The sequence below is a fragment of the Erigeron canadensis genome, chromosome 2 (assembly GCF_010389155.1).
Source record: "Erigeron canadensis isolate Cc75 chromosome 2, C_canadensis_v1, whole genome shotgun sequence".
NCBI lineage: Eukaryota > Viridiplantae > Streptophyta > Magnoliopsida > Asterales > Asteraceae > Erigeron > Erigeron canadensis.
The window spans coordinates 41,468,907-41,493,615 of NC_057762.1; the positions used below are offsets into that span (position 1 = coordinate 41,468,907).

At 33.5% G+C, this 24,709-nt stretch overlaps 5 protein-coding genes across 9 annotated transcripts; 2 read left to right on the forward strand and 3 right to left on the reverse strand.

Moving 5' to 3' along the window:
• Positions 1 to 469: 469 nt before the first annotated feature.
• Positions 470 to 3,496, reverse strand: LOC122588283 (galactose mutarotase-like). The gene is made up of 8 exons (XM_043760397.1): positions 3,412 to 3,496; positions 3,226 to 3,291; positions 2,733 to 2,858; positions 2,260 to 2,309; positions 1,890 to 2,013; positions 1,672 to 1,770; positions 1,279 to 1,517; positions 470 to 960 (listed from the first exon to the last, which is right to left on the reverse strand). The coding sequence occupies exons 1-8, from the start codon at positions 3,494 to 3,496 to the stop codon at positions 583 to 585; spliced, it is 1,167 nt and encodes a 388-aa protein (XP_043616332.1). The 3' UTR covers positions 470 to 582.
• Positions 3,497 to 3,627: 131 nt separating this feature from the next.
• LOC122589866 lies at positions 3,628 to 7,952 on the forward strand. 2 transcript variants are annotated; one of them, XR_006322366.1, is made up of 8 exons: positions 3,628 to 3,920; positions 4,496 to 4,935; positions 5,024 to 5,197; positions 5,481 to 5,507; positions 6,065 to 6,125; positions 6,812 to 6,877; positions 7,049 to 7,138; positions 7,649 to 7,952. XR_006322366.1 is itself a non-coding variant. In XM_043762187.1 (4 exons), the coding sequence occupies exons 1-4, from the start codon at positions 6,078 to 6,080 to the stop codon at positions 7,778 to 7,780; spliced, it is 336 nt and encodes a 111-aa protein (XP_043618122.1). In that variant the 5' UTR covers positions 5,639 to 6,077; the 3' UTR covers positions 7,781 to 7,952. The 2 variants fall into 2 exon arrangements, 1 of the variants encoding a protein (XP_043618122.1); XM_043762187.1 differs by lacking the exons at positions 3,628 to 3,920; positions 4,496 to 4,935; positions 5,024 to 5,197; positions 5,481 to 5,507 and having other exon boundaries at positions 5,639 to 6,125.
• A 2,547-nt stretch (positions 7,953 to 10,499) lies between these two features.
• LOC122589383 (probable inactive leucine-rich repeat receptor-like protein kinase At3g03770) lies at positions 10,500 to 13,715 on the reverse strand. Of its 2 annotated transcripts, none has more exons than XM_043761676.1 (5): positions 13,432 to 13,715; positions 12,655 to 12,909; positions 11,523 to 11,587; positions 11,033 to 11,105; positions 10,500 to 10,924 (listed from the first exon to the last, which is right to left on the reverse strand). In XM_043761676.1, the coding sequence occupies exons 2-5, from the start codon at positions 12,718 to 12,720 to the stop codon at positions 10,760 to 10,762; spliced, it is 369 nt and encodes a 122-aa protein (XP_043617611.1). In that variant the 5' UTR covers positions 12,721 to 12,909; positions 13,432 to 13,715; the 3' UTR covers positions 10,500 to 10,759. The 2 variants fall into 2 exon arrangements, with proteins under 2 accessions (XP_043617611.1, XP_043617610.1); XM_043761675.1 differs by having other exon boundaries at positions 11,033 to 11,144.
• Positions 13,716 to 16,578: 2,863 nt separating this feature from the next.
• On the reverse strand, positions 16,579 to 19,717 carry LOC122589489 (protein IQ-DOMAIN 30). 3 transcript variants are annotated; one of them, XM_043761782.1, is made up of 6 exons: positions 19,602 to 19,717; positions 18,281 to 18,626; positions 17,953 to 18,156; positions 17,793 to 17,864; positions 16,960 to 17,719; positions 16,579 to 16,846 (listed from the first exon to the last, which is right to left on the reverse strand). In XM_043761782.1, exons 1-6 carry the CDS (start codon positions 19,619 to 19,621, stop codon positions 16,815 to 16,817), a joined length of 1,434 nt encoding a protein of 477 aa, XP_043617717.1. In that variant the 5' UTR covers positions 19,622 to 19,717; the 3' UTR covers positions 16,579 to 16,814. The 3 variants fall into 3 exon arrangements, with proteins under 3 accessions (XP_043617717.1, XP_043617718.1, XP_043617719.1); XM_043761783.1 differs by having other exon boundaries at positions 18,281 to 18,682; positions 19,602 to 19,704; XM_043761784.1 differs by having other exon boundaries at positions 18,281 to 18,667; positions 19,602 to 19,672.
• A 2,426-nt stretch (positions 19,718 to 22,143) lies between these two features.
• On the forward strand, positions 22,144 to 24,446 carry LOC122589165. Its single transcript, XM_043761414.1, has 6 exons — positions 22,144 to 22,318; positions 22,445 to 22,547; positions 22,920 to 23,286; positions 23,440 to 23,881; positions 23,983 to 24,038; positions 24,188 to 24,446. Exons 1-6 carry the CDS (start codon positions 22,282 to 22,284, stop codon positions 24,224 to 24,226), a joined length of 1,044 nt encoding a protein of 347 aa, XP_043617349.1. The 5' UTR covers positions 22,144 to 22,281; the 3' UTR covers positions 24,227 to 24,446.
• The last annotated feature ends 263 nt before the right edge of the window (positions 24,447 to 24,709 follow it).

Sequence of the window (24,709 nt, forward strand, 5' to 3'; positions counted from 1 at the left end):
TATGACTCCTAACAAAACAATTAAACAAGTATAACAAATATTATGTATATAATTAATCCCTAATAAACAATAATAGCAATTAAATAACAACAAAAAGAAAAGGAATTAGGGTTTAGAAATTTTACTTTTGAATTCAATATTATAGTGAAAAAGAGATCCAATAATTCAAACAAATTAAAAAAAAAAAAAATTGGGAATTTCTAATTAGGAAATTTGGAGGGACATAAGAAATTCAGATTTAAATCACTTTGGAGTTTGGAAGGAAAAGTTTGAAAGTTAAACTATCTCTGCTCGTTTAGTCGATCGTGTAATCGTGTTACGGCATATGGAAATTTAGATTGGATTGTGGGCTTGTTGTTTAGGGAATAAGGGGCTCTGGTTTAAAATGGTTGAGGCCCAGACATGAAAAAAAGATAAAAGATGCACGGGGGCATTTATCACCATGATGGCATGATATGAATAAGACATTTTACAGACATAATTGTTGGAGTAAACATTATTTTCTAAAAACAAAATTTGGAAAAGTAAAATTACCGGTCCAAAAGGAAAGAAATTACTCAAACATTACAATAAACTAAAATGCTAATCAGCAGTAAACCTATAAACCATAACATGCGTATATTTCTGACCCGGTTGAACAATTTGCGATGGGAAATTTGGATGGTTGACCGAATCCGGAAAACCTTGCGTCTCCAAACAATATCCTCCATATTTCTCATACACAAATCCACCTTTGCCAACTATGTCTTTCAACATGTTGCCTGTGTAAAACTGAACCCCAACCTGGTTGCTCCATAGCTCCATCATACGACCCGATTTCCCCTCATGGACCACCGCGACCTTTTTCAAATGTCTTTTAGCTTTACTATCTAGCACGTAGTTGATGTCATATCCGCCTACTTGATCCAACTTGCTACCAATTTTTCGTGACTCTAGGAGATCATACCCCGTTCCACGCACCTTTTATAGCAATAGTAGAAAAAATTTATATGGAGTATACAATCTTTGGGTTAGAAATGTAAGAAATAATGTAAATGGATGCGAATATGTGGTTGTCATGTCTTAATTTAGCTATAAAGCCCCCACATGCTAGTTTGTTTTCCATAAAAAACATGAGAGTCAAATTATTTATTTATTTAAAAATAAAATATTAAAATATTAGTATGTGAGAGGTTCTATATCTAGACATGACAACCACTTTTCCCAATAATATATTACTCTAGTAAATTTTCGTTGATGTTACAAACAGGTCCAGATTCTAAAGTAGAATAACAATACCGGTACTATTTTGCCCGTTGGGATCAGTTGACCATCAACCGGAGTGACATGAGATGCGAATAATTGAATCTTGTGTGACAAGATGTCGCCGCTATTGTGGCCCGCAAGGTTCCAGTAAATGTGTGAGGCCAAGTTCACCGGGGTTGGCTTGTTAATTGGTGTTGCTACCATTTTTATACCAAATTTATTTGTTTTGATGAGCATGTAAGTCACCGTTACATGTAAGTCTCCCGGAAATCCTGTAATCATACTTGGTGTTTGTCAAAACTGTGATTGTATAACCTTTTTCAATCTTTTGGTTCGGTCAATCTCTATGTATAACAGTTGTTCAAATGTTTGTAGCAATTAAGGTTGGTTATATTTCTTTACAAAAAAGTTTATACTATAAGTTACCTTCTTCGCCGTCAAAGCTATGATAAGAGAGTGTAAGATGACTATCTTTCTTGTACGATTCCATAGTCCAAATAACATCAGCAAATCCTTTCGGACCACCTATATATTGATTAAGTTTAGAAACACATGAAAATGGTATTCGCAATGAAATGCAAAAACTAACTATATATATTAACTAGCTAGAAAACCAACTATTTATGATAGGTTAATTAACTTACCATGGAGGGTATTGTTGCCATCATTAGCAGGTAATTTGTATTCAACACCATTGAGAGTAAACTTAGCTCCACTGATCCGATTAGCATCCCTACCCACGATCGCTCCAAAATATGATGAGTCATTCTACATTTCAAACAGTGAACCTCAAATTTAACAAATTACCGTGGGTTGTCAAGGAATTATCAAAAATTAACCATAAACAGTTAGGTGTTTATCCGCACACCACCAATTATTAGTGGTACATCACTAAACATGCTTTAATGTGTTGTACTAGCATGTTTGGTGGTGTATGCCAAAAAGTTGTGGGGTAGTTTAACCTAGGAATATCAATTTGTTATAACTAAAATTAATAATATAAGGAAAACTTACAAAGTAATCGCTAATCGAAGGAAACGCGAGCACAACGTCATCTAACTTTCCTGTAAAATTATCAAACAAGTTACAACTTACAAGTGGTTTGACATATATGAAAATGTACAAGGTCATGCTCAGGTTAACTATGGGCAAGTTTTATGTATTTAATTAGCCAACGTATTATCGTGATCTTTACAAACACTTTTTCTAAATCACCTCAAGGAGGTTAATTAAGTGTTAACACAAGAAGAAAACAAATTAAACTTTATGTCATAAAACGAAAATTAAATTTCTATGTAATGTCATGTATTTGTTTCTATCAATACCAAAAGATATTCTACAACAAAACTTCGATTAATTATAGGCACGTTCGTGTGTATACAGAATAATATTAGAATCCCAATCCCAATAAACATATATTTTTTCGTAAGTTTAAGGTTGAATAATAATCTCAAGTAAAACAATAAGGAGGAAATTAACATATATACCGTTTTTGTCGGGGAGGATGAAGTTGAGAACAGTGGCACCATAATTTGTGATATTGACGGATAAGTGACCATTTTGTAGTTGAAAATAGTTGATCTTCTTCTCTGTGGCTGCTGCGGTATCATTTACTAAAACGATCAATATAACTATGAAAATAATACTACGAATGTAGTAAAGACTCAACATGGTGATCGATGGTAGATCAAATTCACCCGGTCCTATAAATCGATATATCGTTGTGTGTCGCGTGTATATATAGTGTGGAGATGGATGTAGTTTGATTTCGGTTAAAGTTATCCAAAAGTGATAAATACACTATATATATAGTACATTTATTATTTATATAGAGTTTGGATATAGACTATAGTAACAACCGAGTATTATTATTGTATTATATCTTTGTGTGTGGGTAAGTGTTTTGGATTCATTCCCAGCCTATTTGTGAATTCGAATTCACGATATGAAGTTTTCGAAAAGTTAGAAATTCATAACTACTTTTGTCAATCATGAATTGTGGATCATCTTGTATAAAAATGTTTTGTGCATCACCATCACGTTTTCCTGAAAAGAATGGGTCCAAAACATGAATGTAGCAAGGGCATGACTTATATAAGAGCTGCATATTATATCCTTAGAAAATGGCTATATGTCACATTTAAGTCCTTCGGTAGTTTCGATTACCTGCAAATGGCTCATAGGGTAAAAGATCATTTGCAAACTTAATTTCTTGTGAAAACCAGAAAACAGATCCTGGCAATCCATCCATCATGATCAATGGCTGAGATTAAAACTTAGTCCCTAAATACAAATTTAACACGGAGGGGTATTTTTGTCTTTTCATCCCGTGAACAAAACCCCAAACACATTCACTGTGTCTCATTTCTTTCAGATCTGGAATTCAGCTAACCCTAATTCTCTCTCGCTCTCTTTCCTCTCCGCCCTCCCTTTCTTCTCCGGCTTCCTTTTTTTCTCTGGTCGCTGTCTGTTATCAGACCTACTTCGCAACTAATCATGTTTAATCGATCATGATATGAGTTTCTTCTGATCATTGTAGGTATGGAACAAACAGAATGTGTGGTCTACGCTTTTCCTATGTGAATCAAACGACGTCGTTTTTTCTCTTTATACTATTGAAGAGCATGTTAATGATTGCTCTGTTCTTCCGTTCTGCTTTCACTGTAAATCCATCGGTATATTCTCTTTGAATCTATATATATATATCTGTATCTATAGTAATTTTGTTTGTTTAAGTAATTGTGTTATTTTGATTCTCCGATTTCTGATTTAATGCTATTTCTACAAATCAGAAATCTCTGTATCTATAACTATATCTATACATAATTGTGTGTGTATTTGTTTAAGTAATTGTGGAATTTTATGTTCCGAAAGATACTCCAAGGATCGAACCTCTTTGGCATGTGAATGTACTTGATCAGATGTGTGAATTTGCACTTTTTTAAGTTATGTGTTTGAAACTTTATCTGAGTTTGTTGGGAAATATATGATGTGAAAGGCAGAAAACAAAAATGGTCGAGAACTACAAAGTTAGGTGTTAATTAATTCGAAGTGATGTAGCTTTGATTAAGAAATCAATGAAACTAACAAGTTAAAAACCACAATATGACTTTTTTTTACATCTCGGTCCTACTTTTGTTGTTCGTGTTTGAATCTTACTTCCCCTGAATATGGTTTATGTAATGGTTATAACGAGTGTTTCATATTGCATTACTTGTATGATTGAGCTATATTATCGTAAGTTTTTCAGGTATCTTTGAAACTAATGTACCTGTTGAATACGACTTAGCTAATCATAACTATAACGAGCGTCACACTGAATTACAACCTCTGCCGGTTTATGTGTTTCTGATTGATACTCGTATGATTGAGGAGGAGTTAGGGTATGCTAAATCAGCATTACAACAAGCGCTTTAGTTTTTGCCCGAGAATGCTTTGGTAGGGCTTGTTTCGTTCGGGACTCAAGTTCAAGTTTATAAGTTAGGGTTTGGTGATATGAATAAGGTTTATGTTTTCCGTGGAACGAAAGAAATTGGGAAAGATCAGGTTTTGGATCAATTAGGGTTAGGTGGAGGTGGTAGGAGAATTGGTGGCGTGCCTGGACAAGGATTTCAGAATGGGACTGTATCGAATTCTGGTTATACGAGGTTCTTATTGCCTGCATCCAATGGTGCTTATATTATTCATCCGGTGAGTTTTGTTTTCACATTGATTTGAATATAAAGTTATAAACTATTTGATAAAGTTATGGATGCTTAATGAAGTTACGATGATTCAGCTTTTGGAGGAACTAGGGGCAGATTAATGGCCTGTTGCACCTGATAATCGATCTTTAAGGTGCACTGGAATTGCATTGAGTGTTGCGGCAGGTTTGCTTGGGGCTTGCTTGCCTGGTACAGGTGCTCATATTGTAGCGTTAGTCGGGGGTCCTTACACTGAAGGTCCTGGTTTGGTAAGCCCGTTCTGCAACTTTTTGCTTAATCATGATGTATGTAGCTAAGTTCCAGAATTTTAACTTTCTAATGCTATTTATCAATGTTGTTCGTCTGGTTTTCTTAATCTATAAAATGCTTAAAAGCTGCAGGGTGTTGTCATTCTTTTGTGGCAATCATCTCTGATAAAGTTAATGAATTTAGTAACTATGAGCATGCTAGGTTTTATGATTATGAAGATCCAAATTATATCACTGATCTACTTTCCAGAAAGCCTAACCTCTATATTCTGTTCTTTGGCAGATTGTATCTAAAGATCTCTCGGATCCGGTTCGTTCACATAAAGATCTGGACACTCCTTAATGTTCTTGCTACTAGCTATAAGAGAATTATACTTTATAGGGGGCGGGAACTGGCAAGACCTTTGCTCGCAATACATTTTTTTTTCTTATACTTTAATTAGAATAATTTCTTTGTTTAACGTATCTCTATGGCAATGTTTACTTGCATTGTCTGGAGTTCAATTCATCTATGAAGACAAATAGGTGTTTTGTAAGGTCTAACTAAAAAGGTTTCTATCGAAGGGAAATGGCTTGGTAAATAGTTATAAAAGAACTAGCACAAACATATATACTCGGCTCAATCCATAATTAATGTTGTTTTTGTAAAGTGATAAGAAATCTTTTATGAAGATGGCCTCCTTGAAATAGTTTTAATAAGTTTTTCATGATCTTATCCACATTTTAATATTCAGAACAAGCCACCATTGCCCGAGAAACCGGACTAATATAGCCTGATGATTTGCTTGAACCGTGCATTTTTGTCTATGAATAAATAGCCTTACAGTTCAAGAAGCCATTTTGATAGCTAAATTCTATTACATGCAGGTAACTTAGAAACATGATTACACGAGCAGTTTGTATAGTTACCAGTAAAATGCAACTAAAGGTAACCTTTTTCTATATAGATGAGCTGAAATTTTCACCTCTAATGCATTAAAGCTCCCCTTTCTGTTACTTGTTTATTTTCTGAATCGTACTTGCTGCAATGAGACTTTTTTTTTTTTTGTGTGTTATAGTTAGGGACAAAATTGTTTAGTGTTGTGATCGTAATAACTATATTGTGAGGTTGATCAGTGATGGATTTATTCACAACTGTTAATGCTTATGGATCATTTGTTTGAAGATTGGAAATAGTATTATACGAGTAGTATATAGGGGTTATCGGTTATGGTAGATGCAAGAGAAATGAACATATCAAATCATTGTACTTTGCTCGTTTGCACATATGTTGGTTGATTTGTAACGAGGTGTTGAAGAAAATGAAATGACTTATGAAAACTAAAATAGATATTTGCCAAGTTATCCGTTTAAAGTGACTTAATTGTCTTCTTTCAGTAGTACTGTTTTATAGCATTTGGAATCCATTTTGACTTATTTCTGCTCATATACGGATTACCCATTTGGCCAGTTATCCAACCTGCAATCAAGAAATTTCATGCTATGTGTGTTATGTAAATTGTTATAATTTAAAGTTTCACTGACAAGTTAGAATTCGTTCTTATCCACTTGGATGGGTTGTTTATTACCAACCTAAAACTCTTTTGTGACCAAGTGGAGTTTCACTTAATGCAGTTTTCTCGCAGTCTTCCAAAGTATACATCATCAGTTGCTCAAAGGAGTTTAAAGGGCTATTGTGTGGTAACTTCTAATGTCTCTATTAAAGAAGTTTTGTCAATATTTCTTTCTATCATATGAATATGTTGACTGACGAAAGCAACTGCTTTATGATATTTAATAACATCGAGAGCAGCCTTATTATCAAAATGCACTTCTAATCTCTAGACATTAATTTTTTTTTGTTCCAAGTAGCCGTACATCGAGGTAGCGAATATTTATACCATAGGAGATGTTTCAGAGCTTGGGGCATTTGTCCAAGCAAACCACGAGAAGTTTGAGAATGTGAGTTCCTTAGTATACTACAAATTACGATGTGTTGCATTGGTTTAAACTGCTAAATTTAATATAAAATGGGGGAATCGGACTGGTGGAAGCAAGTTCAGTTACGGTTTATAATTAGGTCGGTCTGGACCAGACAAATACCAAATTTGGACTTGTCGTTGAAGTTTTTAATTTTTACATATAGAGAAACACTATTTGAACTTTGAAGCGTGATAAGCGAACATTTTAGACAAACCAGTTTGGTTGCAGATCAGACTGGACCAAGCCATGAATTGAAATTGAAACATATTTAAATGAGAACAAGATTTAAAAATCTCAAGAGCCGAGAACCAAACCAGATATAGCTGGTACCAATTCGTTTTAAGCTCAGTCTCGAGTCGGCTTAGTTTGTTGTTTTAGACTACTTTTGCCACTCTCCTATACTTCAAATTATAGTTTGGTTGTGCTAATTCTGTAGTTTAAGCTGGAAACGTAGAACATATCTAACTTTTATTTTTTATAATTTTGCAGTTACTTAAGCGGGAAATGGCTCAAGACAACCAACTGAGCTCGAGTTGCAGCAAGCTTTCCATCAGGGTAAGCATATTGCTACCGTCGCCAAGAAACTCAAGGGAAGCCCGTGATGTGCATCTAACTCACTGAAACAATGTCAAGCTAGATACAATTAGGTTACCTATTACTAACTTGTGGTTGTATGAAACACATTGTTTTGATATATAGTACGGTGATTTAGAAAATTGTTGGATTTCATGGTTTGAAATTGGTGGTTTGCAGATTTTCTAGTAATGGATACTTTCTTTAAGTTTTTCTTTCATAAGTCAACTTCTGCTTCATCAACAATACTACTGGAAACCGCAACACAATGTGTTTTCGATTTGAAGCATCTTGTGTATGGCCATTTATGAATTCTCAAAACCAAAACACAATGTGTTTTGGACTTAAAGCATCTTGTGTATGGCCATTTATGAATTCTCGAAACCAAAACACAATGTGTTTTCAATTTGAAGCATCTTGTGTATGGCCATTTATGAATTCTCGAAACCAAAACACAATGTGTTTTGGACTTGAAGCATCTTGTGTATGGCCATTGCAGGAACCCTGAACCAAAACACAATGTGTTTTAGACTTGAAACATCTTGTGTATGGCCATTGAAGGAACTACCTGAACCGAAACACAATGTGTTTCGTATTAGAAACACCTTGCGTATTAGGCCTTTGGCCCACTCTAGCATTTTAATCTCCATCAAATATGTAATCTTCATCAGATATGTAAAGACTATTGGGCCTTTGGCCCATATATTTTAGCCATTAGGTTTCAGATTTTTTCCATGCTGGCTAACCCTCGACCTTCAAACCCTAAACCTTGGAGCGGGAACCCTCATCCTCTTTAGGTTTTTAGGGTTTAGGGTTTAGCATTTAGGGTTAGGCTAACCCTACGACTTCAAACCATAAACCCTTAAGCGTACCGTAACTTCCGTCCCCCTCGTGTAGCCTTTAGCATTTTAGGGTTTAGATCTTTCCAATCGGTTTTTAATGGGTAGCTTAGGGTTTAGGGTTTGAAGCTGTAGGGTTAGCCTTAGGCTAACCCTATAGCTTCAAACCCTAAACCCTAAGCATACCGTATACATTCGTCCCCTCGTGTAGCCTTTAGCATTCTAGGGTTTAGATTTTTCCAATCAGTTTTTAATGGGTAGCTTAGGGTTTAGGGTTTGAGGCGGTAGGGTTAGCCAGCTAACCCTACGGCTTCAAACCATAAACCTTAAGCGTACCGTATACTTCCGTCCCCCTCGTGTAGCCTTTAGCATTCTAGGGTTTAGCATTTAGGGTTTAGATCCTTCTCGGGTTTTTATATGGTAGCTTAGGGTTTAGGGTTTGAAGCTGTAGGGTTAGCCATTAGGCTAACCCTACGGCTTCAAACCCTAAACCCTTAAGCGTACCGTGACTTCCGTCCCCCTCGTGTAGCCTTTAGCATTCTAGGGTTTAGATCCTTCCCGGGTTTTTATACGGTAGCTTAGGGTTTAGGGTTTGAAGCGGTAGGGTTAGCCATTAGGCTAACCCTACGGCTTCAAACCATAAAGCCTTAAGCGTATCATGACTTCCGTCCCCCTCGTGTAGCCTTTAGCATTCTAGGGTTTAGCATTTAAAGTTTAGATCTTTCCAATCGGTTTTTAATGGGTAGCTTTGGGTTTAGGGTTTGAAGCTGTAGGGTTAGCCTCGGCTAACCCTACGGCTTCAAACCATAAACCCTAAGCGTACCGTATGCATATGTCCCCCTCGTGTAGCCTTTAACATTCTAGGGTTTAGCATTTAGGGTTTAGATCCTTCCCAGGTTTTTTTATGGTAGCTTAGGGTTTAGAGTTTGAAGCTGTAAGGTTAGCAAATGGCTAACCCTACAGCTTCAAACCATAAACCTTTAAGCGTACCGTGACTTCCGTCTCCCTGCTGTAGCCTTTAGCATTCCAGGGTTTAGATCTATCTCGGATTTTTATATGGTAGCTTAGGGGTCAGGGTTTGAAGTTGTTGGGTTAGCCGTTAGGCCATTGTAGGAACTATCGCCATTTTAAGAATTCTTGAAACCAAAACACATAGTGTTTTGGATTTGAAGCATCTTGTGTATGGCCATTTATGACTTCTCGAAATCAAAACACAATGTGTTTTTGGATTTGAAACACCTTATGTATGGCCATTGTAGAAACTATGGCCATTTTATGAATTCTTGAAACCAAAACACAAAGTGTTTTGGATTTGAAGCATCTTGTGTATGGCCTTTTATGAATTCTCGAAACCAAAACACAATGTGTTTTTGGATTTGAAGCAGCCTGTGTATGGCCATTGTCCGGTTGTGGTTGGACGTCGGCCATTGTCCGGTTGTGGTTGAACGTCATTTGGTTTCTGGTTACCTTTACAACTATTCTATAAGCAGTAAGCGTTACACGTTGAAAAAGGGGAATTATACAAAATATGCCTTCATTTTCGTTGCATTTTATTTAAATCCAAAAAATAACTAGAGAGCACATGGTATTAGGTTAATAGCATCTTGGCTTACAAGTTACAGAAGAGATTTCTAAAAAGACTGTGCAAATCCTGTAGCAACAATAGTCACATGAATCTCCCCATTGTATCTCTCATCCACAACTGCCCCAAATATAATGTTTGCTGAAGGATCAGCCAAATTTGTTACCACTTGACAAATTAAGCACATTCGTTTTTATACATCCCGTATCATTTTTTAACAAGATGGTTGGTAATTTGACTTCCATTCGAATTTTCTTAGTTGTTAACATCATTATGTGTACCTATAGCCTGTGTTAGCTGAATTGCTTCTGTTCTGCATCAAATATATGGATATATTCGTTGCAAATTTCCAAACGTACCAAAGAATTCATAAACAATGTGTAATTTACAGTAAGATTTGTTACAAGAACATTAAAGAAAGCACAATGATTAGAGATTTATAGCTGTTTACACATCTAATTAAGTGCATAAAGTATGAATGAATCTTCCTCTCGAGTGTATCTTTAAATCTATAATTACTACTAACTTGTTAATGAGATCTTGTCATTAAGATGCGCCATCTGATCTCTGTTCAGAATCAGTTGTGGCCTGTACTTGAGCTGCATACTACAGGTTTAAGAGTACATCCTCAAACAACGACCGGTTTCCTGCATCAGATGAGATGCACTTGTTTGTGATTGATATCACAATCGATAATGATTCTTGTGAGGAAGTTGTTAAGACTACTGGATCAACAATTCTTTGCCTACCATCTTGGCTTCCAAAAGATTTCTGTTGCATAAACAACAAAATATTGATATTTATGAATAACTTTTTAAGGAAATCTTGATCTTTGTGAATCTTTTTCAAAAAAAACCCTAGCAATGAGATATAGATTACCATTTCATTAAGCAGAAACGCTTCACCTTTCCCTGTTACAATCGGGCCTACAAGTGTTTCGAGCAATATGAACCTGAAATCGTATACATCATCAGCCAACTTCTTCATATGCCTGCAACATTTTGACTCCATCAATAAAAATAATATTTACACAGCCGTAAACATATTTGATAGAGGTGGTCAGTTCAAATGTATATAGAAATGGGTAGCCTTGGGCTATATTTATCTCTAATGGTTAAGTTGAGATATTTAATTAAAAAGGAAACATGTCAAACAAGTTAAAATTCATCCAAAAATGTATTCAAATGCATAAAACCTTCAATGTTGCTATTTTTATTTTCCCTCTTAAATGTGTACATTAACGTTGTAGCCATATGTATATGTAAGTTACATGATCTAACCACTTACCCAACCCGCCTAAATTGCCTATTATTCCATCCTACAGGCCCACAGTACTATAAGACATGACAACTAAGAACTGGTTCATTACCATGATTTAGGACCGTCTGCTTTTGCCTCTGGACCGTCACCCTTTGCCCATATCACAAATATAATCTAAGTCATGAAAGCCAACAATTAAAGAGAAAGAATGAAGATTAGAGATAAATAACCTCAATTTGTTCTATATCTTCTTCCTGGCTAATCACAACTGTGACTACAACCCCTTGATTTTTGACATAAAATGACCACCCCCAACCCTCCCGTGATGTGCATGTGTGTGCTGCAACAGCCAAACAAGCTGTGATCATCGACCCACCATGTTGCCAAAACAGTTGACCTACATTGTTTCTGCAGCTCTCACAGACCCTCACCTGAAGTCTACTCCTCCCTTCGAAAGTTGTTGGAATTAACCATCGACATAGTTAAAACGAAGACTTATATGCATAGTTATATTAGTATTTAATTAGACAATACTTGAAAGGGTGTAATGGTTGGCCAAAAGACACAACCATCAACACCACCGTAGGAATAGGTGGCGGTTACCACCAAGCAACACCACCGAAGCATTGTAATGGTTCACTCGTAACCATTCAACTAGTATATATAGGATATGTGTAGACAACAATTAAGTGTGTAATAACGACAATTCTTTCTATATTCATAGATTATTACATATTTCTTGTTCTTGATCCTACTGGGACAACAAAAGTCAGGTCTTAAAATGACCCTGTTTTACCACGCTCTAATACCAAATGTTAAAAACTCACACGTAACACACTGAATAAAACTACAGTATTCAATACTGAAAAGGGGTTACATTATAAAAGAAAACTAGTACACCTATTTACAGTAAACAAAATTGGAAGGTTAAAAGACCGTTTAGGCATTTAGTCTCATACAAACCAATTGGAGCAAAAGACTTACTCATTTTGGAGCAAAAGACTTACTCATTTTCATGTCCAATTGGAAGGTTAAAAGACCGTTTAGGCATTTAGTCTCTTAACCCGAAATACTCGCATAATTGGGATGTTAATATCTTTATATAGCTGTCTTTTTTATAACTACTCCACATTTTAGATGACAGTATTAAAACTTTTATATTACAGAATCCACAAAATACTCGCATAAATATATGTTGCATCATGTTTAAAAACTATATATAAGGATTTAAAAAGACTTACGTATGAATGTGGGTAATAGTGTAGCCGAAATGAAAGATGAAGCACGATAAGCACCGTGATTGCCATAAAGTCCAGCAAATGTCACTCTGTTCTCATGATTCGTGTTAGACTCCATTTGCAAAGTGTCAGAGTGCTTAATCTGTCCCAATCAGTGGCTGCAATGTATACTCAGCAGACGAGAACTGCCCAAACGCATGATCACCCAATTGGTTAGACCAATATATCGGAATTTTTGTGTTACGCACCATCATTAATCTGCCAATGAGAACATAAACAAATAAACTAACTAAAATTCATATCCCACAGTGTTAAGAATAATATATATATATATATATATATATATATATATATATATATATATAAGATATTCATGGATGATCCTAAACTGAGTGGAACCAAGATCGCATTTTGTTGTTCAAATCTTGAAAAAATAATTTGGCGACCATTACAAGTAACAATTAGTTCATTCTTGGATCTTCCTCAACTAAACGGAACAAAAATCGTATAATATGAACACAGACCCTAATAAACATTTTCTTGTTCAATCTTGAGGGAGTGATTAGCGCGATAAACCAATACAACTAGCAATTACTTGATTCACGGATATTTCTAAACTAATAAGAACGAAAATCGTATTATATGAACACAAACCAAATCTAACTGTCATTAAGCAATTGAAACACATATGGATTCAGATTAATCAACAATTATGTGACTCTAACCGTAAACACCTTGTGTTTCAGATGAACTGTTTGTTGTAAATTCAGATTAACATACCTTTTATTATTTGTTTGATTTCTTCATCGGTTATCACATCTTCTTCCTCCATTGAGTAACAATACGAAATCGATTTTTCTTTTAATTCACCGCAGCGAATTTAATTGACGTTGAATTCCGGTGATGATTAACAATACCAAATCAGACAAACAGAACGAATGAGGATGAATATGACGACGGGGAAATTGTTTGATGCTGATTAGTGACGTCGATTAACAGTTTTGGATGATGAATAGGATTTCCGGCGGTGTTTTCCGGCGAGTTAGGGTTTTGGTCGACGGAAGGAAACGCGAATGGAAGGAGGAGTGTTGTGTTTTTTTTTGTTTATATAGTGCGTCAAAAATTACCTTTTTACCCCTCCGTGTTTGTTTTTGCAAAATGATCCTAGCCTTAGATTAGATCTCATCCAAGGGTCCAGATTTGTTTTCTGGTTTTCACTTGTGAATGAATACAACTCATGGCTATAGACTAATTATACGTCATATTTAAGTCGTAAATTCAGAGATAATTTAACTCTTTACATGAGATAGTTTATGATTAGTTGAGATATTTTAGGAGTTAAAAGTATATTTGGCTTTAAAAAATACGAGAGCAAGTACCCGCCGGGCAATGTTTTAAATACCGGTACCGGAGACTACGTCGGTATTTTAAGTCCGGTATTTTTCCGGTATTCACTATTCAATACCGGCCGGTATTTTCGGTATTCCCGATATTTTCCGGTATTACCATACCGGTATTTCCGGTATTTTCAAAAAATAAATTTTGATTTTTTAAAAAAATTATTTTTATGATACTTTAATGTTATTTTTTGTTACTTATGAACTTTAAAATCTATATTTTGTTATGAAATACATATTTGGTATTATTTTTGAGTAAATTATAATTGTATTTTGACTATTTTTGTTAAATTGTAATAAGTTTTGTAAGATTTTTACACAAAAAAATATAATAAATTAAAAATAGTCGTACCGGACGGTATTTTCGGTATTACCGATAATGCCGGAAAATTTTTCCACGCCGGTATAACTAAAATACCGGCGTTGCGGCGGTGAGATGGTGGAGTGATATGTCATAAAGTGTGATAGGTCATAAAGTGTGATAGGTCATAAAGTGTGATAGGTCATAGAAGATGATATATCATAGAGTGTAATAGCCAAATGTCTTAGTCGTACGGGCTCCGCCCTGAGATTTAAAAATTCGTCGAAAGCATATCGAATGACATCTCTAATAAAAGAGCATGAAATTTTAAGAACACATAAATAATTTTTAATATTTATCGATGTACGGTTTTTGAGATAAAAGATTTTGAATTAATTGGAGGAATAAATGATTTATGGGGGAGAGAGAGAAAAAAATGGTTGAGATTTGGGGATAGAGAAAGGGTAATATAGTTATTTTAGGTAAATATATAGGGGGCATTTTAGAGAAGTAAATGTTGAAACTTAAATTTAGACAGAAACTTTTTGATTTATAATATAGTATAGATATAGATAAACATTTATAATTATTTCCGTCCAATTAGGTGATTCGAGTTTAGGTCATCTCTCTATATAACTAAGAAAGGATATGTTTTTGGTTCGTTGGCAATTATGAGTGCATGTCATGTAGGATTTTTAATGATATGTCATTTTTGCATTAATTTCCTAATTTTAAGCATCTTTATGTCATTTAAATTATTCCTATTCATTAATCCTAATTATTATTAATTAATTAAAAAATAATATAAAAAATAAAAAAGTAAGAAAATATTCCTATCAAATAAGTCGGGTGCATATGAATACTTGAGTCAAACTATCCTATCCTTATATTATATCTATATGTATAATATAATATATAACTTTAGATTTAGGATATGTATACATGTCAAAATTTTCTTTTTAGTTATTTTTTTTAAACCATATATATCTCTTCTATATATATATATATAAGATAGAATATGTTTTTTTCTAGGGGTCATTTTAGTTTTCGTATCACATACAATTTTTAATTAGTTGTCGTTTTTCTATTTAAATTGTTATATTTATGTTTTCATGTATGATCTTAATCACCAATTCTGATCATATTCCTAATCATTAATATTTATTTTTCTATCTTTTATATGAGCACAAAGATGTTTATCTACATGTTTTTTTTATTAATTCAACGATAAATATTTTTTTTAAAATGAGATTGTTTATTATATTACGTTTATTTTTTTGAAAAGTATTTTATATATTATATTTAATGAATATATATATTATAAAAAGATTTTTATGATTTATAGATATTTATGTTTATTGTTCGGTAGAAGTGAATATGGGGTTGTCCCCCATCTAAGCGTAGATGGGGAACACCTCACATTTTGTTTTTTTAATGATAAAATTCATGAGGGGCAATGGTTTTATTTATAATACAAACAAATATTAAAATATTTAAATGCAAGAGGTTATTCATCTAAGCTTAAATGGAAAACAAGTCTATATTCACTTTCTACTTATTGTTCATGCTTTTACATATTTGACGTATTTCATCAATTCATAAACTATAATTTTATTGTTTGAATCGGTCATAATATGACAGTTTCTTATATTATCATAAATTATGAACGATAATGTAACTATCAGTTATTAAATTTTTTATTTATGTTCTCAGTTAACTTCGCACAACGTGCGAGTTTAATCTAGTTAAAAACATACCATTCTCATTGGAAAAGTATAAAGTTTACCAGTTTATCCAATTATTAAAGTAATAAATAATCATCTCAAAATAACCTTATATTTTGCAACAAATACTATCGATTCAAAGGTAGTCGATCATTTGACTAATTTACTCAGATTATCAAAATATATACTTTATTGAGTTTGGTTGGGTATTGTAAAACAAGTATCAAAGTAAAACAAATAAGACAAGATTTTAACCCTTTAATCAGGTTAAATTGATGCATAATGATTCACGAAACAGTTGATACACAATGATTTTCATGATCCACGTTGATTTTTAATAAAGATTAACCTATTATTTTATTTTAATACTTATTTTATTTTATCTAAAACCTTCTTGCACTGCGTTTAATATATGTAAGTTTTTGCTTAATTAGTCACGATAGTTTGATCAAGGCACAGTAGTCAATGTCCACATTTGAGTATGTTTGACACCGTACTTGGGATCTTATTAGCAACCTTTAATTTAAAACTCCATTCAACCCCAAACAAAATCACACCAAACATCTCTCCATCTCCCAAATAAGATACGAGTAATATTCAAAGCAAAGCCTAGAGCAACTTTCAGCATCTCACACGTATAAATTTAGTACACTAGTTAATGATCTATAATTATAACTACGGTAGATTCAGGCTTATCGGTTCAATCTTTTGATCCCTTGATGAGCCAGTTACCCTGCAACATCAAAGCCGCCACTCAACTGGGTTCACCTTCACTGAAATTACATATAACATAATAATGTTTATTAGCAACTATATATATATATATGCATAACAGTAGTAGACACATTATAACACCAAAAACAAGAGGTTAAGATTAACAATTTACCACTGCCGTCTCTTGACAACTGGAGAGATCTATCGTTCTTTAGTTTCCCAGTTGTTTGCGCCCCTGGGGAAAGTGAAACTTTGGGATTTGCCAAAGAAGGCAGAGAATATCGACGGCTTAAAGTAGTCGGATCAGTTTCAAGGCCATCTTGGCTTCTTAGCTTTGCTTTAGCAGATACCGTTGTAGCCATGTAGCTTGGAACTGACTTCTTTATCTTTAATGGGTCATTATTCTCGGCTAACTCCTGATTCACTCGAACCGAACCTCTTCTTTTTAGTTTATTCTTTTCATCAACATTTTCGTCTTCTTTTGTATTCTCACGTACTTCTTCCAGTATTTCATCAGTTTTACTGATGCTGATGAGTTTTTCAGGTTTTGGTGTTATTTTTTGAGTGTTATCAGATGTGGTAATCTGTAAGACAGGGTTGTCAACTTTTCTTAAATTGCGTTTGACCCTCTCAAGCACAAGTTCAGGATTCTCTTCAATAAAGTTTGCGGGTTCATTTGATGAGGAAACCTTTCTCAGATGTCGTATGGGCTTATCAAATTCAGAAGCAATGATCTCTACACTTATCACCGATGATGATCTACGGTCGGTGTGTGGCTTCTGGAATTTTGAAGGTTGAGCAGCTTTTGGTTTTGGAAGCAGTTGCCAACAACGGGCCTTTGACCATCGCTCCAGCCAGCTCAAAACTGAGTTTGCTTCATCTGAGTTATAATGGAAGTGCAGTGGTACTGCAGTAGGAGATGAATTTGCAATCTATTGCAACAAGAACTATGATTGAGTAATGGAAACATTTAAACCAGTGTATTAGTGTTCTGATACATTTTACCTTACGAGCAAAACCATTGGCTAATAGCTTTAGCTTTTCCGTAGATGTTTTAATTTCAACTATAGACACAACCTACACATTGTTTGCATATTAGTAACAAATATCAATGTAGAAAATGAATAATTTTTGAGAAGGTAAAGAGTTAAACTTTACAGGGTACCTGATTGGTTACTTGAGTGAATCTTTTTTGCTCTTTAAGTCTAGGATTCGAGTGCCTAATCTTTATACCACGAGCAAGTGCCTGGAACTTGACAACTTGGAACATACAGTGTAAAGTTGAAATGGCTTGTCGCCTCACCAAGTGTCCACGAATAAGTGCTTGTAATCTCCTAATGCCTTTGAGTGTCCAAAATTCACGACGAGCCTAAAGTGAAACATGTATAAGTCAAAAACTATCAAGAAAAGCCATTCTATTGTGAAAAAGGACAAGATGCAAGCACCAGTCACACCTGAATACCAAATTACAGCTTAAAGCGTTAGAAAATTACCAAGTAGCCTCTCAAAGCAGCCTGCACATCTATGGCAGCTTGTTCTTTGATTCTATCAGAATCATTTTGTGTGTTTACTTCAATTGGTTTTGTTATGCATAAGGTTTGGTTGGCAGGCGCTGGTGTTCCTATTTCATCTTGTGAATGATCATGTTGTACGTGTTCTTTTATTGTTTCGTCACCCATTTCACAGACGTTTAAGGCAACGTTTGTCATCCGAACCTGATCTAGTAAGACTGACGCTTCTTTTCCATCTTCCCATCTTTTCTGTTTTGTTCTTGATGATTTCTTCCCAAATATTAGAGTCTTTATCCATTTTCCAGGTGATTTTCCCATTGCTCTAAGCCTTAAAATTAGCGTAATAGGAAAAAGAAGACTCTGCTCTCACTAATTTTAGGAAAACTGTAAATAGTATTACAAACATTGTTTCAAGAATAGAATAGGATTCGTGTTAATTCAGGGATGTCTCCATTGCTTTTAAGGCCTAAAGTTGAGAAACAGGATACGTTTTATCGAGTAGCTAACCAATGACTTAAGGGTCTGTTTTGTTTTAACTTTTTTTTTTGTTTTGTTTTCTTTTAACTTAACGGGCTATATAGAAGAGAAAAAAAAAATCTTAATTAATTAAGTCAATTTAAAAATTAAAATGTTTTTTTTTTTTTACTTTATTATAAATAAAAATAACTGTAAGTTGCTTATTAGTTATTAGACATTGTTTTGTTATCTATCTAGTCACTCAATCCGCTTAACTAAAAGTCTAAAATAATGAACGGTCCCTTAATCTTAGACACATTTTTGGGCTTTTGGCTCACTTGCTTACAATTCGTCTTGAAGGTAAAAAACCCCCCTCAAAATAGACTCGTACTGTTTTTTTAAAAACGGGTATATGCATATAGATCTGCAAACAAAACTACAAAAGCCTTTGAAATTATCAGGGGACTAAATAAAGCCAAAAGTTTAAGAACTTTCACCTTACACATGCATATATGTTATAGTATGACATAAATTGTTATTAGTACCATAATATTACTAATATTGGAAAGGGTTATAGATCATTAAAAGTATCTTACTTTGAATATTTAAAGTATTTATTTTTAAAGTTTGACTTTAAATAAACTTTTTTGTGTTATATTTTAAATTAGATGAAAATTATATCATTGAAAACATTTTTAAAATATAATCAATTCATATAATTTTCATCAAGTATTATATAATATAAAAAAATTTTATAAAAAAGTCAAAGTTAGATGAGTTAGACTTTGAAAAATTAAAACATGACACTTTTAATGAATAGAACAAGAACCATAAAAATAGAACTTACCTCAACAAGTTACCGCACATGAATATCCTAAATTCACCATTCCCAGAACATGCATAATTAGTTACAACACACGAAAACCACAAAAAAAAAATAAAAAAAATCAGTGCATGACTTGTTTTTCCTTCAAAATATATATGATTATATGAAACATTAAAGTATGGTTGGTTTTGAACCTAGCATGGAATATAATAAGTTATGTTGGAACTTATTGGATTATCATATATGTAAGTGGGAGGCTATATAGGGCAGGGGGGACTGTCAAAATAAGTAGCTTGGGAGTGAGAGTAAAGAAATAAGTCTCATGACTTTGTGGAAAAGCATGCATATATCATTCATATGAGATCATCATCCCCCGTGCCTTCTCCGCATCGTGGGACATTTTGTCTGACGTATATCGCGTGGGTGGGTTTGGACCGTATCCATCCCTAGCTAGGGGCTTATTTTCATTCCATTCTCTATTTCTCTTATCAAATTGAATAGGGCAAAAGATAGGGGAATTGATAAATGTCCACCTAATTTAATGAATATAAATATATCTCAATACACATGTTTGACGCCACACCTTATAAATATATAATGTGTAATTATGGTAGATCTATTGATTCATGTGGTATTAGCATGAGCTCCCTAAAAAAAAACTAAAAGTGGGTGCTAACTAGCTAAGAGTCTTAACAAATGAAGTCATATTAACCAATAGTACATTGTATTTTACCCACAAAAAGAAAAAAAAAATTCCTTGAAAAGTCACTTTGGCTTGATTAGGACAATGTAGTCTATTCTAAATGATATTCACGTTTTATGAAGAGTTATAAGTCATTCGAAACCGTTTTAGAAAGAATTTGTAGATTGTCTTAAATAGGCATCTATCATTTCATTTAGTGAGTACATTACTTTCAAATCATTTTATGATGTGCAAACATTATTTTTAGAACGGCTAAAAGTTTTTATTAATAAAGCAACTGGCAAGGCGCTGATCGTAAAAGAGTACAATGACATATATAAAATAATTTACAGAGATATAATCAAAAGATAAAACTAAATACAATAGTAAGAACCCATTCTAGTTCCATCTCAAGAATTTAATTGCTAAAACTACAAAAATAATTATAAAAAATAATAATATTATGATGTGTAACACTACTTAAGTACCTAATAGTTTAACTAGTAATTAAAACACAAGGTGTTTGATTCTATGGTAAACTTTACTCCGATTGCGTTTTAATGGTATAAACTATTCGTTCAGTTGAAAATTTTGTTTTCGCAATTAAATATCTTCAACCAACTTATGTGTTATTTAAAGTTGGATTGTTCTGTTATAAATGTGAGATGTACAGTATTGTATTTGACCGTGGAGTGTGGAAAGAAAATTCCTCCTTTAAGTGGTTGTAAACTTGTAATTTGTTCCAACTGCATATCACCCACAATGTCATGTTTTTTTTCCTAAACTTTATCAGATTGTCTTTTTTCACATATATACACATGGATATGTTAAAATATCAAAGCTTATAGATTGATTTATAATTTAAATGTATCTCGTGTTTTGAATTTTTTTTCTTCTTAAGTTGTATGACTATGATACAGTTGTTTATTTGAAAATATCAATTAATATTTATATCTTATGAAATAGTTGGAGTTATTAAAAATATGTTTGATGTTATTTTAATTAAAATGTAAAATTAATGTAACTAATTATTTGGCTTTTTTTTTTTTTTTTGAACGGCATCAATTATTTGGCTTTTTTAATAGAATAATAAAAGGTATATGGTATTTTTATTTAAATTAATCTTGTATAAGAGTTTTATTTTATTTTATTTTAATTTCTCTTTTTAAACCATCTCTATGATAAATAAAGAACAATTATCCTTCAAAAGTATTTTTTTTTTAAAAATGTGATGCGATAAGTCTACATTTTTTGTTAAAAGGTCTTTATTTTAATTATGATGTCATAAATAGATTACAATATTTTTAATAAAAATTAGCTCACTAAATGCTTATTTAAAATTCTTAATTTTTTATTATAAACAAAAAAAATAATTTTATAAAATATAATGAAATATCCTTTTATGTTTTGTTGATACAATAGGTACTTTAATTCATATATATTATTGTATTATTTAAGTCACTATCTCCATATCGATTTATAATATTTGAATAACAAAAATTACATGCATATTTTTTAATTTTGTAATTTAATTTAAAACGTCCGAATTGAACCAAGTAAATTCACTAGTAGATGATTACAATCAAATCAAATGTTAGCCAAACGAAGCTTGAAAATTTTTACAGCAAAGCAAACCATAATTTATCCAAATAAAAGACTATCTTTGGACCGGTTGTTGGTATGGACCCAAACAATATACTCAAATAGTCCAATAAATATATATATATATATTTAAATAAAATTAATAAAAAGCGGAAGTTGGCCCAACGAGCGTTACACTTACACCAACGTTCAAATAATTTTGATTTTTGAAACACATTTCACTTTATTTCCTTTTCCCGCCCGCCCGCCGGCCCACTTTGCTTTTATTCCCCCCATAACCCCTATTCAATTCAATCAAATCAAATCAAATCAAATCAAAATAATAATAAAAACCTAAACACATATATTCTCTCATCACACATTCATTTTATTATTCATTAAAAATTCTCTCTGAAATTTTCTGTAAAACATCAGCAGATGGAAGACACCGTCAAAGAACAATCATCCGCCTCCGGTATTCGTCTATTTTATATCTCCGATTTGTTTTTTCATTTTCTAATTATGTTCCACTCACACTGTTATTTATATAGTAGATGATAAAATGATGGAAATATATATATTTTCTAAATTGTTGTTGCAGGAAACAAAGGAGGGGCAAAGCTTCTGAGATATCCTCTCCGATCGGCTTCTAAACCCAAAGATGTTACTGCTTCTTCTCCGTCGGTTGTGTCTGCTTCCAGAAGGTTTCATTTCTAAATTCTCTTCTTCTTCTTCTTCTTTTTTTTTTAAAACATTTTTTTATATGTATATATATGTTAGGTTAGGTTAGGTTTTCATATGTATTTATACATGGAATTTTTATAAAAGGTTTGAGATTGGTTTTTGTGAATTGCGATTTGTGGTATTTATAATCTTAGGACCTTTTTAATTGATGATGTGGTGTGTGTTTTTGATGATGTGACAATTTATTGAATTATATGTATGCCTTGTTACAAGAGATATATCGGTTACTGGATGATAAGTTAACTAAATACATACAATTTTAATGAATTAAGTGTTATGGACACATAAGACTGTATGATTTATTAGCCGAATGTTTATGTTTTATATTTTAGGGGAAAACCAACACCAAGTGTGAGTCAAAGTGTTAGTGTCCTTGATGTCTCTGCTGCTAAAGAGAAATCGTCTGCTAAGCCGCCCAGAAGGATGTCTATCCCTACCAAGCCAACTGCCAGTCCTGCTGCTAAATCGGTTGGCTACACCACTCCAATATCAGAGGCTAGAGGAAGTCGCGCTCTTGGAAATCTCAAGGGTAAATCTGACACCCCGGCTTCTGATGTTTCAAGATCATTGAATCGCAAGAAGTTCACTGTGCTTTCTTCAGCTTCATATTGGCTTTCCCACATTAAGCTTTCTGAAGCTGCTGGAAAACATCAATTGTCACTCGGGTTTTTCAAACTTGCCCTGGAGGCTGGCTGCGAGGTAAAGACACACTGTTTTTATGATTAAAGTTGTGGCCTTTTCAATGTATTCTTTAGAATGTCTATTGGTGTGAATAGTAAATGTTTTTGTTAGAATGTATATTGCTTTTGATAGTAGATGTTTTTTGTTTTCTGTTGAAATCTTGTATTTTAGAATGTTCAACTACTTAAAGATGAGCTGAAGTCCTATGCTTGCCGTCACAACCTTCTTGATCTTGAAGAATCTGCAAAAGAAGTTCTTCAAAGCTATGAGATATCAGAAAGCCTTGAGCAACTGCAAGTTTCCGAAACTTGTTCTCATGTTCCGGAAGATGATGATGCACGCAGCTTGTCTTCTGCTATTGGAAATTCTAAACCGAAACCAAGATCCATGAACAGCAGTGCCAGCTCAGCTGCAAAAACATCAGTCAAAGAAGCTACTCGGAAGAGTAATTCTGTGTCTAAAATTGAAGCTCCGATGGTCAAGATTCAGAAGGCTGCAACAAACACTGGGAATAACAAGATGCAAAAGAACATCAAGAAGCTGAGTAAACAAGACTCCAAGAAAGAGAAGCAGATGGTGAAGACTGAGGCAATGAAACCTACTAATGAAGAAGGTAACTGTATTATTCATGTAATTATGAGTTATTTGATAATAGTGTTATGGTAAAGGTTGGGAAGTATGTGTTTTGATTTCAATTGCATACTTTGTTTGCAGATCTATTAGACACCTTTCCAAAGGAGGCAGTGCTAGAAGAAAACAAAGAGAACATGGTAAGAGATTCTAATTGATTTTGTCCTGTTTTGGGTCATTCATATTATAAATGTAACGTTTTCTTGTTCAGGATCCATCAACCTTTACATTTTGCTCATAAGTAATAGCCATAACTTCTATTTCTGATTTGATGTGTATCATATTGTAGGATGCTCCAGTGGTGGAAGAGATGAGCTTGGAAGCTTAAATTGCAGATTAATAAAGCTTGCTTGAATATGTAACTATTTTACAGTTTCGGCTTGTTTGGCCATGTCTTCAATGTTTTACTGGAGGCTTTTTCTTTGTATAGATAGATGATTGTTTGTGGTGTGCAAGTTCATAACTATGGATTTCCGGTTTGTTTTTTTTTTTAATTTAAAAAGTCGTTGGATGATAAATCATTCTTGGTATGATGTGTTTGTTGGAAACTTGGAAATTTTCTAGCGGTGCCTAAGTTCCTCTGAACATGTTTTCCCAATTCTTTCTGTTTCTCATTTACTTTGCTTGTAACCGATTTGTGAGATGTTTTTACTCAGAAGCCCCATTTGACATGTGTCCATAGTTGCTGCTAGTTTTGAGAATTTTTTACTCATTAATAGTTTTACTCGGGTAAAATGCAACTCAAGTAACCTATTTGCTAACTGGACTAAACATGCCATCTAAAGTTTAAAGGTAATTTGCATACCATTCA

Excerpts from the sequence above, each read along its gene's own strand:
- LOC122588283 (XM_043760397.1), bottom strand. The coding sequence starts at position 3,496 with ATGGATGGATTGCCAGGATCTGTTTTCTGGTTTTCACAAGAAATTAAG. Across the intron at positions 2,859-3,225 it reads ACAATTCATGATTGACAAAA|TAAATGATACCGCAGCAGCC; the intron begins GTAGTTATGAAT and ends TGATCGTTTTAG. Across the intron at positions 2,014-2,259 it reads CTTCGATTAGCGATTACTTT|AATGACTCATCATATTTTGG; the intron begins GTAAGTTTTCCT and ends TTTGAAATGTAG.
- LOC122589866 (XM_043762187.1), top strand. The coding sequence starts at position 6,078 with ATGATTACACGAGCAGTTTGTATAGTTACCAGTAAAATGCAACTAAAG. Across the intron at positions 6,126-6,811 it reads CCAGTAAAATGCAACTAAAG|TTTTCTCGCAGTCTTCCAAA; the intron begins GTAACCTTTTTC and ends CACTTAATGCAG. Across the intron at positions 6,878-7,048 it reads GTTTAAAGGGCTATTGTGTG|CCGTACATCGAGGTAGCGAA; the intron begins GTAACTTCTAAT and ends TGTTCCAAGTAG.
- LOC122589383 (XM_043761675.1), bottom strand. The coding sequence starts at position 12,720 with ATGGCAATCACGGTGCTTATCGTGCTTCATCTTTCATTTCGGCTACAC. Across the intron at positions 11,588-12,654 it reads ACTATTACCCACATTCATAC|ATTATATTTGTGATATGGGC; the intron begins GTAAGTCTTTTT and ends TTCATGACTTAG. Across the intron at positions 11,145-11,522 it reads GCAGACGGTCCTAAATCATG|GCATATGAAGAAGTTGGCTG; the intron begins GTAATGAACCAG and ends AAAATGTTGCAG.
- LOC122589489 (XM_043761782.1), bottom strand. The coding sequence starts at position 19,621 with ATGTGCGGTAACTTGTTGAG. Across the intron at positions 17,720-17,792 it reads CCAATGGTTTTGCTCGTAAG|ATTGCAAATTCATCTCCTAC; the intron begins GTAAAATGTATC and ends TTGTTGCAATAG. Across the intron at positions 16,847-16,959 it reads GTTGTCAAGAGACGGCAGTG|TGAAGGTGAACCCAGTTGAG; the intron begins GTAAATTGTTAA and ends ATGTAATTTCAG.
- LOC122589165 (XM_043761414.1), top strand. The coding sequence starts at position 22,282 with ATGGAAGACACCGTCAAAGAACAATCATCCGCCTCCG. Across the intron at positions 22,548-22,919 it reads GTTGTGTCTGCTTCCAGAAG|GGGAAAACCAACACCAAGTG; the intron begins GTTTCATTTCTA and ends TTTATATTTTAG. Across the intron at positions 24,039-24,187 it reads AAGAAAACAAAGAGAACATG|GATGCTCCAGTGGTGGAAGA; the intron begins GTAAGAGATTCT and ends ATCATATTGTAG.